This window comes from Cebidichthys violaceus, unplaced genomic scaffold (assembly GCF_023349555.1).
Source record: "Cebidichthys violaceus isolate CVI_PGR_0920_01 unplaced genomic scaffold, fCebVio1.0.p SCAF_19, whole genome shotgun sequence".
NCBI classification, from domain to species: Eukaryota; Metazoa; Chordata; class Actinopteri; order Perciformes; family Stichaeidae; genus Cebidichthys; species Cebidichthys violaceus.
Genome location: NW_027176361.1, coordinates 11,482,395 through 11,497,014, shown reverse-complemented (window position 1 = coordinate 11,497,014; position 14,620 = coordinate 11,482,395). Strand labels below are relative to the sequence as shown.

Genomic DNA, 14,620 nt, shown 5'->3' with positions numbered 1-14,620 from the left:
TTTCTCTTATCCTTTGTCCAACACGCCTGCCTGCTCTGTATTATTCTCAAATGTTTTGAACTGATCTCTCCCTTTGATTGGACCTCTGTGACCTGCATGGGTGGATTATGAGACAAAGAGCCCCCCCCACCTGTCCTACATTTTTTTGTCTGTTTGTTTTGCCCCTCTTTAGTAGTTGAGTCTCTTTGTAGTTCAGTGTATTTTTGTAATCATTTTGAGTCTTTTTGTAGTTCTGTCTCTTTGTAGTCGTTTTGAGTCTTTTTGTAGTTCTGTCTCTTTGTAGTAGTTTTGAGTCTTTTTGTAGTTCTGTCTCTTTGTAGTAGTTTTGAGTCTTTTTTTTGTTGTTTTGAGTCTCTTTAGTTCTGTGTCTCTTTGTAGTTGTTTTGTGTCTCTTTGTAGTTGTTTTGCTTCTCCTGTGTAGTTGTTTTGCTTCTCCTGTGTAGTTGTTTTGTGTCTCTTTGTAGTTGTTTTGCTTCTCCTGTGTAGTTGTTTTGCTTCTCCTGTGTAGTTGTTTTGCTTCTCCTGTGTAGTTGTTTTGCTTCTCCTGTGTAGTTGTTTTGCTTCTCCTGTGTAGTTGTTTTGTGTCTCTTTGTAGTTGTTTTGCTTCTCCTGTGTAGTTGTTTGTGTCTCTTTGTAGTTGTTTTGTGTTTCTTTGTGGTCATTTTGAGTCTCTTGGTTGGTATGTTTCTCTTTGAGTGACATTGTGTGAAGGGCAGGGGGGCTCCTGACACTTTGGGCCCCCTTGGCCTTTAGCCCAGTAGACCCGTTCAGTAATCCATCCATGGTGAGCCGCTCTACCTTTCTAAATATTTAAAGCCTGACTAGCTTTCAGTGTCTGGTTGCAGTCTGGAGAGGAACACAACAATGGCCCAGCTCGTGTCTTCCCTGGGACTGTTCTGCCAGATCAATGCGTTTGCCTGCCTGCTTGTCTGCTACCTGCTCTTCATTCTGCTGGGAGGTCTGGTGTTCACGGCGGTGGAGAAGCCTGTGGAGGTGGAGCTGAGGGCCGAGGTGGAGGAGCTGCATCGCTCCTTCCTGCGGGAGAACCCCTGCGTCCGGGAGAGCGGGCTGAGCGAGCTGCTGGGGAACGCCCTCTCCGCTCACCGGAGCGACGTGGCGGTTCTGAAGGCCGACGGCGATGAGAGACGCTATGATTTCACGTCGTCGCTCTACTTCGTCATCGTCACTCTGACCACCATGGGTAAGACTCTCAAGAAATAACCTGTACCACATCCCTTCTATACAGGGTACTCCTGCCATCTTCTCCGTAGACCTCTTCCCTCTTTTCTTCCTCAGGTTCGGACTCTTACACCCCCAAATCAGACGAAGCCAAGCTCTTCTGTATCTTCTACTGCGCCCTGGGGATCCCCCTCACCCTGTCCCTCCTCACCCTCCTCTCCAACCGCCTCCTCCCCGCGGTCACCCACGCTCCCGTCCACCACCTGCACACTTACTGGGGTTTGCCCCACGCCCGGGCCGCCTTCGTCCACGCCGGCCTCCTCTCCGTGCTCGTCGTCTCCTTCCTCTTCCTCCTCCCCGCCCTCCTGGTCTGTGCAATGGAGCCCGACTGGAGCTTCCTGGACGCGCTTTTCTTCTGCTTCGTCGTCCTGAGCACCGTCGGCCAGGGACCGAACTCTCTGGGGAGAACCTGGGGCCCGTCGGCCAAGGAGACACTCCAACTCCTCACCACATGTAAGTGGGTGTGTCTATCTACGGCTGACCTCTTATTCTGCTGCAGTAAGCTGCACGCCTCTTGTGTTTGCGCTGACTCACATCTTATACTCGCGTTTTATACTTCCACTGACTGCCTGCTGACTCCTCCCTCTCTCTCTTAACCGGCCCCTGGCTGGGAGGGGCCGCTAGTGATAACACGGCTGAGAGCATCTCCGACCCCCATCTGCTACTCTGAGACACAGTGGGGGAGTGAATAGTAGCCATTTTTGTTGTTTTGGATGGTGTGTTTAGCTAACGGCTAACTGAACTACCAGTGCAACACACTGCTGTACCTCACCTCCACTCAGCCACAGCTAAGAGACAACAGAGATGTTTAGCCTCTTTTAGCTCGTTTTGGCCTGTAAACTCTGCTCCAGCAGCAGCAGGCAGCTGTTTTTAGCTAGAAGGTTCTGATAGAGCCACCGAAATATCAGACGGACACAGTTGGAGACTAGCTGGTGAACATAGTGGAGCATTCAGCAGCTAAAGAGACAGATGTTCTTCCCAGGAGGTGGTGGAGACCAAAAACAGAGCTAAAGGAGAATGAATATTAGACTTAAATGTCTGAGTTTTGCCCCAAAGTGGCCAAAAAAAGAAAAACAAAGCAACATTGATGCAGCTTAAAGAAAAAATCGGCACTAAAACCGTCAATGTTATTGGGTAGGACAGCAGTGTGAGAACGGCTCTAACAAATGAAATGGTTTCACCATTCATGGACTGAATTACATGTGAGGCACTTTCAGGCCCATTGACAGAATTTTAGAGGTAATCCTGGAGTCTAAATTCCAAAGCACATTTGAATATATATTTTGAATATAACCTACATGTTGACAGGCTGGACATTCATTCAAAGGATGGTCCTCTCTCCACAGGTTACCTGCTGGTGGGCCTGGTGGTGATCATCACCTTCAAGGATACTGTCCTGCAGGTTCCCCGGGTCTGTGCGGTGATACGGCTCTTCTCTGGTCCGCAGTATGCGGAGCTGGAAGGTGTCCACCTCAGTGAACTGACACTCAGTGAAGAAAGCTGTGAGGAGGAGCCTCGGTACTCCCAGTCCATCTGCACCGTCTTCTCCACTCCACTACAGCTGACGGGCCCCGCTGTGGCACACAGAGCCAGAACCTCAACTCCCGAAACCCCCTGACCCTCACAGCTGGACCCCAGACCCTCACAGCTGGACCCCAGACCCTCTACGGCCCACCAGTGTTTTCTTTTCACTGACCTTCTGGATTACTGGATGTCAGCTGCATTCATTTTTGGCCACATCGGGGCAGTAGAACAATCTGAAAAAAACACAACATTTACACAGTATGTCCTTTTTTAAAGTTGGTGAACAAACACCACATCTAAATGGCTTGTTGAGTGACACGTTTTCTGATGGGGACTTATTTCACAGTTAGTGGGTCGGTAGGCGTTCCAGATACCCAGATATGTGTGCACAAGCACTGAAACTGATATTTTCATGATATTTCCCTCTTAAATGAGCAGCTAGCAGGTACAACAAGTGACCACAAGGTGTCACTAATACCTAATGTAATAACTAATGTCCAGCTGCAGGTCTGTGTGAAGACTAAGAAACAGCATGGGCTGATTTACACACTGAATCCATCATTCGTTCTTTATTTGATTTACATTTGTGCCCTTTAGCTTTGTTGGTATTAACATGTTTGGATGTCAGATAAAAGCCGCTGGATGACTCGTGTGCTTTGATCACAAACTGAGCCTCACGCTGTTTGTACAACCAGGTTCTTCTCAAACAACTCTTTAACTCCGCCTCTTTTTTTCATGAAACTTGGTGGAAGGGTGTAGCATGGACCAAGGAGGAACCCATTCAATTGGACACATTTCACACATTCATCTAACATTCCAGGTGCGATTGTCTGACTGCTCCGGTTAAACGCCCCGTCAGGCTTCATTGTAGCAGCAGATGTATTGTAGCATCAGCAATTATTTTGATGAGTCCGGTGTTATCATACTTCACGTTGTAATGAAGCAGAATTATTCTTTAAAGAGTCCCACACCGATTAAAGAATCGATGCAGCGGAACCAGAGATCTCGTCTTTTTTTTTATTTATTTCAGCCATTCTTCTTTCTTGTCAAAATGCATGTCGAGATTTGGGCGCGTTTGAGCCCCCAGGAAGAGGGCGGGGCTTTGTGAAGCAAACTATACATAGTGGCATTATTGATGGGATGTGGAATTACAATTTCTGGGTCACAAGATGCTATTCAGCCCAAAATACTTTTTCCCCATAGAATTGCATTGGGAAAAAGACTTGAATATATCTTATTTACATCATTAGGTCTTACAATTGTAAAATGCACCGTCATCCTCATGTAAGTGAGCCTGGGAGGCGGGGTTAAAGGAAACACTAGTGAGCATGCTCTTTACGGAAGCTCGTCAGACGATCCGGGTCATTTTATACTCTTGAGTTGAACTTTTTTTTGCTTCATGCGCCACTGAGCGACTTTCATATTAAGAACAGAACCTCCAACGCCATATCCAGTTTTTATTTTAGATGCATGGGTGTGTTATGCTAGCAAGTGGCTAACGTAGCCTGAAGGTTCAAGCTGAGATGAGCAGCTACAGAGGTCTGCTAAACTCCACACCTCCAGATTTCTTTTTACTTCTCAAAGTTGTATTCTTCAGACCCAACCGATGCTGACTCAAGTGAAAATACTTCACACAACTCCCTTTGGAGACACTTAAGGGCTTCATACAACTTGTGTTTCTCATAGACAGTAGTACTTCCCATGGAAACACACTTGAATGTGTAAAATCAGTGGAGTTCCCCTTTAAGATCACAATTTGCTCCGCATGTAGCTGTAAATATGGACAGAAATACAGCATCAGAAATCCATAAATTCCCCTAAAATCATAATCTCTGTTAAATGACCTTCCTCGCTCTTCTCCACAGATCCTGTGCTTCCTTTTGGAACTGATTTGGATCGAATGCTCCTTTTTAATGAACCGTCTAGCTGAAGGTGCAGAGTACTTTACTGGAGCCGTTAACAGAGGCCCGTTGTGTGATCCCTTCTCCTACTATGGCTGTGTTTGTACAAGGCACAGAGGACTGTGGGAGGGAGCCACCGTCAATCTGAGCCTGTGCCCAGCACTGCCAGCCCTCGCCCCTCCTTACACACACACACACACACACACACACACACGCTTATACTCATGTATGCAGTCATCAATCTTGTAAGTTCACCTCCTTGTCCTGTTAAGTGTATACATTTAGATTATAGGGTTACACATGATATTTCTTACTCGTGTACTATTAATGCATCCTGTGAAAAAATATTGTTATATCAATGTCACTATTGCAGTTATTCAGTGACAGCTCTGAGGCTAATAAATTAACTTTTCAATATTTATTTTGAATATTAAAAGTGAGCAATTGAGGGTTGTTTCACCTTGAGCGCTGACTGACATTTAACCAGTCTCAGTCCAGATCACATGCAAATATTAATCAATGCATACAACACTGATATCGTTATCAGCCTAGATAAATTGTGCCTGACCCCAAAGATATAATGATATAAACCAGAATAATAAAGGTATTCAAACTAGATTTTCACACAATAAACTGCTACAAGTTTAGCATACAACCGCCTACTCTAATGGTTCAAATTTAAGTCTGCAGTCAAATTAGCAACAACTGCATACAGGTACTATGGGACAATTGGATGGGCTATTCGTTTGAAGAACCTTTTGAGCGTTTGCTAATGTTGTCTTCCCTACAATGAAAGGAGAGAGGTCGAGGATGTTCTAGCTTAGACTGAAGGCAGGGGGAGAGGAATGAAGAGTCAGCTTACCCTTTGAAACTATTTCTTTCACTTCTGTTTAAGCTAGGCTAACTGTTTCCAACTACTTGTTGGTTACATTTTGTGAAAATATGGAAAATTGAAAGTAAAAGCAGCAAAGTAGGAGGAAGACAAATATGGGTTTTAAGTTGTTACAGTCATAAAGCAGGAAATGGGGGTTTATCAATGGTTGTGTTGGTGTTGTGTTTTCAGCTGAGTCACTCTTGAGTGCCTTCTTTTGTCCTCTGGTCGACAGTCTGTAGCGCTGTGCTGAGGCAGAGACACAGAGATGACTGATGGTCATGATGGCCTTGTGATGGCCGGTCAGCAGACTCATCAGAGCCGGGTCAAACGCCGTGTCACATACCACGGACAACTGTTGTCCCCGGCTGCCTTGTGCCTTTGGGACGCAACCATGTCATGTGATCAACACCGTGTTGCCTCAAGGGAAGTGGACTCACAGCTAACCGTAGCAGTACAACTGTTAGCTCCCTGCTAATGCTAACACTACCACTGTTGCTAACTTTAAAGCTGCACTCAACTATATTTTTAGGAGAACAATAGGTTCATGAGAAAAGTAGCACTTGTAGTTTATTGTAAGGAATAATATGTATGAACAATTATACCTGTGTGAGACCACAGTGTGGTAAAGGAATGGTTTAGCTTCTTTTAGCTGGTTGTTTTGGTTTTAATGGCCCTCAACTTGACTGTTTCTGTTCAACTTGGTTTCCAGCAGCAGCTACAGCAGCTTTCACAGTAAAAGCTCTAACGCTACCTATCCAGTAGCAACAGGTGAATATCCGCTATAGAGATGGATATTTTGGTGAGGAATTGGTGCCAACATGAACAAAGCAAAAAAAAAAGTAAAAGCAAGTACTGGACTGGCATCATTCCAAAAGAAAGCTAAAGGTGTTTCTTATATACTGGATGTGTAAACAGGCAATGGCATCAAATTTACAAGGCCAAACTTATTAATGGAGGACTCGAGGCACAAACGGTGTATTTCAAAAGCAGCCAATAGAACAATGGGAATGGGAAATGGGAATTGTCTATGTACATAATATTGTAAAAAGGCCCACATGGGTTCTGATGAACAGTAGTGTGTAGTTTGAACATGGGTTTAAACTGGATGTAAAGGGTGTAAAACGTGTGTAAATCTGCGTCGTTTCACACCCGTCACCTGGCAACACCCTACCAACCACCCCATTACAAACACCCAGCATCCACCTGGTACCACAGACATACCGCCAGGAAGCCCACAGCAACTGCCTAGCAACCACCAAAAAATGCTGCAGAAGCTGCCGAGAACTCCCCGACAGTCACCCCAAATACCAGAACCCCGTCACCCGACCGACGCGTCCCTGCGTCTTTTATAACCACAGTCAAGTATTTGACAAAAATAGCGGAGAATGTTATTTTTTATCCCGAGCCACAGTATAAAATGATTAAATCATGAAAACGTATATTTATGTCCTTTGATGACATATGATACCCTAGTATCTCATGGTGCGTAGAGTCTGCTCAAAGGTCATACATGTGACTGTGCCGTAGACTGTTGCAACATGGCTGCCAGGGACGGCACAACGTTCTGTGACCTTATTAATATTGTGGCGCATGCTCTCGCTGCCTGCGGCCGTCTCTGTGCTTCTGACGGACAGCTCGCAGCTGTTTGGCTTAGCCGGGCTATATTTACAAAGGTCATAGATGGAGCTGTGAGGCATGATACCGGCGGGGATCTGATTACTCCACCGTTGGTAGATACATCTCAAGAACATGTTCATCCATACCTAGAAAGAACAGCCCCTGTGGGCATGATATATTGGTCAAAATGTACACTCAAATATATTGCAATGCCCTGAACTTCAAAACAGGATGCACACCAACTGGCAGACAGGAAGTGGATTGTTTAAGAATGACTTCACCTCATAGCTGCCACCAAGGCCCCCTCCCCATCCACATACATTCTGAACTGATAACAAAAGATGAAGCTAACAACAAAGCTGCTTTGTGTATTATGTCTATTAACCATTAGGTTCCTATATGCAGGGGAATCCCCATTTTAATGTGACATGATACATTCATGTCCAAATTAAGAGCTGTCACTGAACTGCAAGAACCAGGAAATGCAATTCCCAGAATAGTTTCAGATAAACATAACCTCACCATGACAGAGCTCTGGCAAAACAGCAACTTTAAAAAACTGCTGTTCCCACATGTGGAGACTCCCTTCTTCCTTCTTTCGTGCTTTATTTTTACCCGCCCAAATGCAGCTGTTTCCCAGCGTGCCTGCAGCGTGAACTGCTGGGAGACGGGGAGGATGGAGGGACACTGACATTGAGGTTCAGTCTCTTAACGGAAACACCAGGGACAAGCCTGGCAGATGGAGACTGGAACAGGATGTGCTGGGATCAGACCATGGGGTGATGTATGTGGAGCTGATGTCTTTTTACAAGCAGCACATCTGGTCCAATCCTGTTCACCTGTGGGATCAATACTATATTACAACTTAATAGTTTGATTCTGGTCATGTAGGCTCGATATTTCGCACGGTTGTCTTTAGTCTGTACAGTATGTGCTACCTCTTGGCTTAATTATTTGTCTTTTCAGAATTGTGTTTTATTGTCCTCAGCCCATTATCCCCAAGAATCCCGTTATAGTACGTCTTATATTGGACGATCCCGCACCACTCCTTTAAGATGTGGAGGTCAGGATGGTGGATAGGCGAGTAGCGCGCCATTTTCGTCCCAAATTGACGTATATTTTAAGATAAATACGTTGTGTCAATCACGCTTACACACAGGCTAGGAAACTTCCGACCATCATTTGAAGTTTTCAGAACAGGTTACATTTTCGGGATCTGAGCTGATTCCCTTTGTTCATTCTTCTCCCAGCACAAAGCACTTTACAACAAAGAAAGAAAAGAACAGCGAGATGCAGAATCTATTAACTAACCTCCTTCATAGCGCTATCCATTGCACCTCACAACGCTCTTTCCCTGACCTGTACCAAAGTTCTTATGTGCAGATACTGAAGAAAGTAAGAATTAAAAAATAAAATGTTTACGTTAAAAACACTTAACTGAACGTAGTCTGGAAGTTTGCAGATTTTTCCAATATCATTCTTTTGTGGCGATATTTCATTGTTACGCAGATGACACCCAGCTGTATGTCTTGAAAGCTAACTTCAGGAGCTGTTTTTGATCCAAAACCTCAACTAAAACAGAGTATAGTGGAGAATGCAGAAAGGCTTCTGACTCTAACTAAATTCAGAGAACATATTTCTCCGGTCTTCTTCTTTCAAAGTCAGTGGATGGAAATACAGTTTACTAACTCTCCAACAGGCCTGAAAATGCAGGTCCGATTATTTGAAGAAACACTTATCAGCATGCCCTCTGTCAACGGCACAAGTAAAAGTATTCTTGTGTTTGGTTTTCATATATAAAAGAGTCATACGTCATCCATGTATTGAGGCGTGTCGTACGGCTTGACATTCACACAGAGCAACTGAATACTACTGTAGCTGTGGAAGTGAATGATCATTGTACTGAGTGATAATATCAGGATGTGTAGTGAGAAAAGTAGAGGACCCAGACAGCTTCCTTTTGCAACTCCAAAACAAAAGTCATATTTATGTGATGCAAGATTACTAAGACTAATGTAAACATTCCTCCCTGTTTAATGTTTGGAACCAGATAAGACCACATTCAGAGACTGACCCAGTTCTCGAGTTCTCAGGCCCCAAAAGTACTGCGACAAGTGCTGCTTCATATTTCAAACTACCAAATGATTCGTAGGCTTTACTATGTGGATTTGACCATGTGAACTGGACTGGACTGGACTACACTTGCATATGGTTCAACCGTATGAGCTAAAATCACATAAATAAATAAATATACAGTAACTGATTACACAGTGTAGAAACAAAAGAAAGTTTCCTCCATGCATGTAGATGCGTAATCTATTATTTTAAAGTTCAATATTTTTATTGCGCCAGAAGCCAAGAAGTACACATTTACATTAGGGGAAGGCCTTGTTTTGTAATTCTATAATTATACTTTATATTTGGGAACACAATAAGGACGCTGTATGACATACAAATATCAATACCTGAGATCTTTAACTGTTATCATTCAGGGTGTGAACAGGGTGTTTATCAGTGTTTGTATGTGTCGGAGGCCACATTATATTCCCAGCTGCTCTATGTGTCAGCGACAGATTATAAATAGACTCTGGGCTAAACTGGAAAAGTCCCTCCAGCTGAGGGGGACTCATGACACAGGGAAACTTTCACTGACACACACACACACACACACACACACACACACACACACACACACACACACACACATATATATACACAGACAGGTAATTTATATTTTGCAGGCAGTCCTTGATAATATCCCTAAACACAGCCTCATGGGAACTCGGTAATCATTGTTTGCTCACAGGACTGGTTGCGTAGGCCTGCATCTGGTACACGTTAAACTGCTCTTTGTAATTCATCTGCAGGAGAATGATTCAGGCAAGGAGAATCTATCATTCACCAATAAATAAAAGCAAATTACATCTGTAGACCTAGTAACCGAGCCCTGAAGAAAAACCAGTGTAACAACTATCTAGGGACAAACCTCTGAAACACCTCACTGAGCATGATGGCATTTTATCTCCGATGGCTGTCATTTCTGTTGTATCATTTTGTATCTCTGTTGCTGAATAACTGTCATTATTTCTGTGCTTCGAGAACTTCAGTTTAAGCAACTCGTATCAACAACATCTCATTTGTATTCTTATTAGATTATCCTGCAGAACATGAAGTCATTGTAGGTGTGACTTGCGAAGTGTAGTTTATTGCCTAACCGTCTCAGCTCAGAGTCAAGTCAGCCACAATAAACTGTGGTGAAACAGGAAGTACTGCCCTTCAAGTGAAAAATGTAATTAATATTATAGTTATTAAATCAAATATATAAATGTTAAATAAATGAGCTCAAGTTTATTATTTCCCTGGTTCACCAGTTCAATCATTGACCATAATAATAAAAGACTTTCACACAGTTTGACTATTCATTTATTTCCTAATGTCCAAACCTGCTGGTCATGTGTTACTGATCCTAGTTGAGTTCTGTTATTTAACAAATGAACGCTAAACCCGGACAGTTGTCATATTGGAAGAAGAAAAACACATTTGTTCAATGTGCCATCTCGATGATGATGATGATGATGAAGATGATGAAGAGTTGCTTCCTAGCAGGGGCGTTGTTAGGCCTATTTTAGGGGGGCTGAAACCCCTAAAGCCCCCCTAAAATGTTCTTCAGCCCCCCCAAATAATTTGGCATTATTGGCTTTAAAAAAAAATAATTACATTTTTAATTTTAATTTTGGTGATGTCATTAAATTAAACTGTTGTTTCTCACATGGACAAGTTATTTATAACTCTAACATGCTACATATGTGCGTGCTTTTTGGTTTGTATGTTTTCTCTTCAAATTACAATCAATATATCATCATACTGAACAATATAAAACTCCGGGCACTAGGACCTTGGGGAGAAAATACAAGAAATAACTATCGACTCACGATTCTTTGCATTAATATATCTCTCTAGTATTTCGAAACATTAATATCAGTCCCTATAGAATGTTGTTGTTTATAATCAGTTAATGGCATATTTGACACTGAACTAGTTCATCTTTATCTCAGTGATAGTGTCCAAATGAGCATAAAATATCACTGGTATGTAAAAACTACACGGACCACAAAATAGATGTAAATGTTGATCAAAATCTTATTCCCTTCTGCTCATAATGAAACAAGTAAACAACTCAAAAGTTGACACTGTCAGGTCCATTCTCCATCCATTGTGTGCGGTTCCTTTAAGAATTCGGATTTGGGAGTGATGCGGATATGAAAGCTAGTTTATCCGTCTTTCCTTTACAACCAGGAAAATTATTTCGCTCTCTTTATTTGAGAAAAGTTAATATTTGTTTTGTCAAATTTCACTATGACCCTGAAATTCTGTCTCTTGTGTTATCATATACTGAATGCAAGCAAAACTACAGAGCAAAATCAGACTGTTTCTGATTGAACCAATCTATGAACTGTCTGAAACAATGGATATCCGCTACCCCCAAAAACATTGCCGCGCGGGCAAACAAGCCCCTCCCCTTGGGGTTAAGCCCCCCCTTTCTTTGAATCCTAGAAACGCCCCTGCTTCCTAGTGTCTTTTTTTTTTTACCAGAAAACAGTGGCTTAGCACAAAATTGTACCCTGTACATAAAATCATGTCTTTTAGTTGAATATGTACAGTATTTTATATGCTGCTTCCAGTAATGCTGCACCTGGTTTTTTAAATAAATAAAACTGTTAAATAACTGAATAAAGGTTTTTGTTTCCCAGAATTGTATGCGTAACATTAACACCTTTGTGCGGGTAAATAAAGAATGAATCCTGACTTTTGTACACACCTTTGACAACTTTCATTCAAAAAGGGGGCTTTATTTTGAAAGCCATACTCTTCAGTTTCCGGCTTCCTCTTGGTTAGCTTGACGCTAGCTTGCTAGGCGTGTGTTTGTTTTGCAGCCCGTAGAGAGGAGTGGACGCCGGTGAGGAAAGGGTCGCACACCACCGCAGTGGAGCTGTCAGTGCCACAGGTGGAGTTTCTCGGTCTATTTAGTCCCAGCGGAGGGACCCGGAGGAGAGGATACGCACTTCCATCGTATTTGAGAGAATAATTTGACGAGCCCGACCATGACTTCGGTGTGGAAGCGGCTTCAGCGGGCTGGAAAGAAAGCGTCCAAGTTCCAGTTTGCCGCCTCCTTTCAAGAACTGACGTTAGAATGCACAAGTAAATGGTAAGTAACCGTTATAACACTTGTAACTAGCTGGTGCAGTGGATAGTGTGCTGCGTTTATTGAGTCAAAGCCACCCGAACGTGTTGTGTGTAAATGATACGGGACCGAGCCTTATCTCGTGTGGAGGAGAAAGTGATGCCAAACTCCATTCACAAATATGAACATGTTTAAAGTCATGTACGCCACAGATAAAACATGGCATTGAACACACCCTGATCTTCAGTTTACACCTCATACGACAAGCAGCATTGATGTCGGTATAAATGAACCCATTAGAGTTTCGCTATTATCTCATTATCACCTTATGGGCGGAAGGGAACACCCTAAACTGTTTCTAAAAGTTGTTGCATGGTTTTGTCTTTTTCATGTTTTTTAATACAAATGACAACCACGCTGTGGACTGTGTTGTTAGAAGAACACACTCTTTATCTGAAGCTCTACTTGTGTTATTATTGAAGTGTGAAAAAAACTAAATAATATGGTGACGCTCCTCCGGAGAGCACGCACCATTACTTCCGCGTCTGCTTATTATTATTATTATTATTATTATTATTATTATAGAGCGTATGTAGTTGTTACCATGTGGTGTGGCATCACGTTAACCAGAGCGGAGTCGAGCTCAACGCTGATTTATTTCTGCAGGTGGAGAGAGGATATGTGTCATCCACACCGTCAGAACCACCTCAGCTGTAGAGAGGACTTTAGAACAATGAGATCATAAATTTAATCCCCAGCTTTAATGCTCCCCCCCCCACCCATCAGTGATAGGTCAGGTCTGTGACCAGTCATCAGAGGCCCTGGGGCACAACTTATTGTGGGGCTCATATTCCTCCTCTTAGTACTGCCTCGCTGTAGTTCTATCTTGACCCAGTTCATTTTTCATTTATTAACTTTAGTGGTGCGAAAATAAAAATAAATAAAATTGCAATTAATCAAATCAGGTACAACTAACCATAACAGCATAAACTGAAGTAGTGTTCTTTCTCACCGCAACTTCACCCATTGGTTTGTGGACTTGATTTGTCTGTCGCCATCTTGGTTTTTGTCTGTCGCCATCTTGGTTTTTAGCTGTCGCCATCTTGGTTTTTGTCTGTCGCCATCTTGGTTTTTAGCTGTCGTCATCTTGGTTTTTAGCTGTCGCCATCTTGTTTTTTGTCTCTCTCCATCTTGGTTTTTGTCTCTCGCCATCTTGGTTTTTAGCTGTCGCCATCTTGGTTTTTGTCTGTCGCCATCTTGGTTTTTAGCTGTCGCCATCTTGGTTTTTGTCTGTCGCCATCTTGGTTTTTAGCTGTCGTCATCTTGGTTTTTAGCTGTCGCCATCTTGTTTTTTGTCTCTCTCCATCTTGGTTTTTGTCTCTCGCCATCTTGGTTTTTGTCTGTCGCCATCTTGGTTTTTAGCTGTCGCCATCTTGGTTTTTGTCTGTCGCCATCTTGGTTTTTGTCTCTCGCCATCTTGGTTTTTGTCTCTCGTCATCTTGGTTTTTAAATGTCGCCATCTTGTTTTTTGTCTCTCTCATCTTGGTTTTTAGCTGTTGCCGTCTTGGTTTTTGTCTATTGCCATCTTGGTTTTTGTCTGTCGCCATCTTAGTTTTTGTCTGTCGCCATCTTGGTTTTTAGCTGTCGCCATCTTGTTTTTTGTCTCTCTCCATCTTGGTTTTTGTCTGTCGCCATCTTGGTTTTTGTCTGTCGCCATCTTGGTTTTTGTCTCTCGTCATCTTGGTTTTTAGCTGTCGCCATTTTGGTTTTTGTCTGTCGCCATCTTGGTTTTTGTCTGTCGCCATCTTGGTTTTTAGCTGTCGCCATCTTGGTTTTTGTCTGTCGCCATCTTGGTTTTTGGCAACCAGAAGTGACATGAGAGGGTGGAGCTAAGTGCAACCGAAGGCTGAGCAACATATTTTGAGTTGGCCAAAATGTTCCAGTTTAACGTTCATGAACTGAAAACACCGGGTTAAACTCGGATAACTGCCAGAACGGACAACGCTGTGGTAGAGACCTGTCAATCACAGTAAGCTCCGCCCTAAAGCATACTCTGCTTTATGGTTCGTTTGACTCTAAATGGAGCATAATGTACTAAATGAACATCATGCTGTATTGAAGAAGACTGTAAACTAGAGATTGAGACCATAAACTCGTGTTTCCAATGTTTACTGAGGGAATAAATCAAGAGAGAAGTAGAGTCATTTTCTCATATTTTTCTCAGATCATGTATTTTTGTTGGCCAACAGGAAGTTAACGTCGCACTTGTTCCCTCAACAAGAA

General features: G+C 42.9%; 2 protein-coding genes across 6 annotated transcripts in view; both read left to right on the top strand.

Moving 5' to 3' along the window:
- Nucleotides 1-5: 5 nt before the first annotated feature.
- Nucleotides 6-3,762, top strand: kcnk7 (potassium channel, subfamily K, member 7). Its single transcript, XM_068713662.1, has 3 exons — nt 6-1,201; nt 1,297-1,692; nt 2,586-3,762. The coding sequence occupies exons 1-3, from the start codon at nt 865-867 to the stop codon at nt 2,855-2,857; spliced, it is 1,005 nt and encodes a 334-aa protein (XP_068569763.1). The 5' UTR covers nt 6-864; the 3' UTR covers nt 2,858-3,762.
- Nucleotides 3,763-12,101: 8,339 nt separating this feature from the next.
- The window catches only part of ehbp1l1a (EH domain binding protein 1-like 1a), a 36,637-nt gene continuing 34,118 nt past the window's right edge, over nt 12,102-14,620 (top strand). For all 5 annotated transcript variants that reach the window (XM_068713660.1, XM_068713659.1, XM_068713658.1 and 2 more), the window contains exon 1: nt 12,102-12,361. In XM_068713660.1, the coding sequence (XP_068569761.1) occupies nt 12,258-12,361 (104 nt within the window). In that variant the 5' untranslated portion in view covers nt 12,102-12,257. The remainder of the gene's footprint in view (nt 12,362-14,620) is intronic.

What these genes read in the sequence shown, in the direction of transcription:
- kcnk7 (XM_068713662.1), top strand. Translation starts at nt 865, where the DNA reads ATGGCCCAGCTCGTGTCTTCCCTGGGACTGTTCTGCCAGATCAATGCG. An exon ending in CGTCACTCTGACCACCATGG is followed by an intron (nt 1,202 to 1,296) that starts GTAAGACTCTCA and finishes TTTCTTCCTCAG; the next exon opens with GTTCGGACTCTTACACCCCC. An exon ending in ACTCCAACTCCTCACCACAT is followed by an intron (nt 1,693 to 2,585) that starts GTAAGTGGGTGT and finishes CTCTCTCCACAG; the next exon opens with GTTACCTGCTGGTGGGCCTG.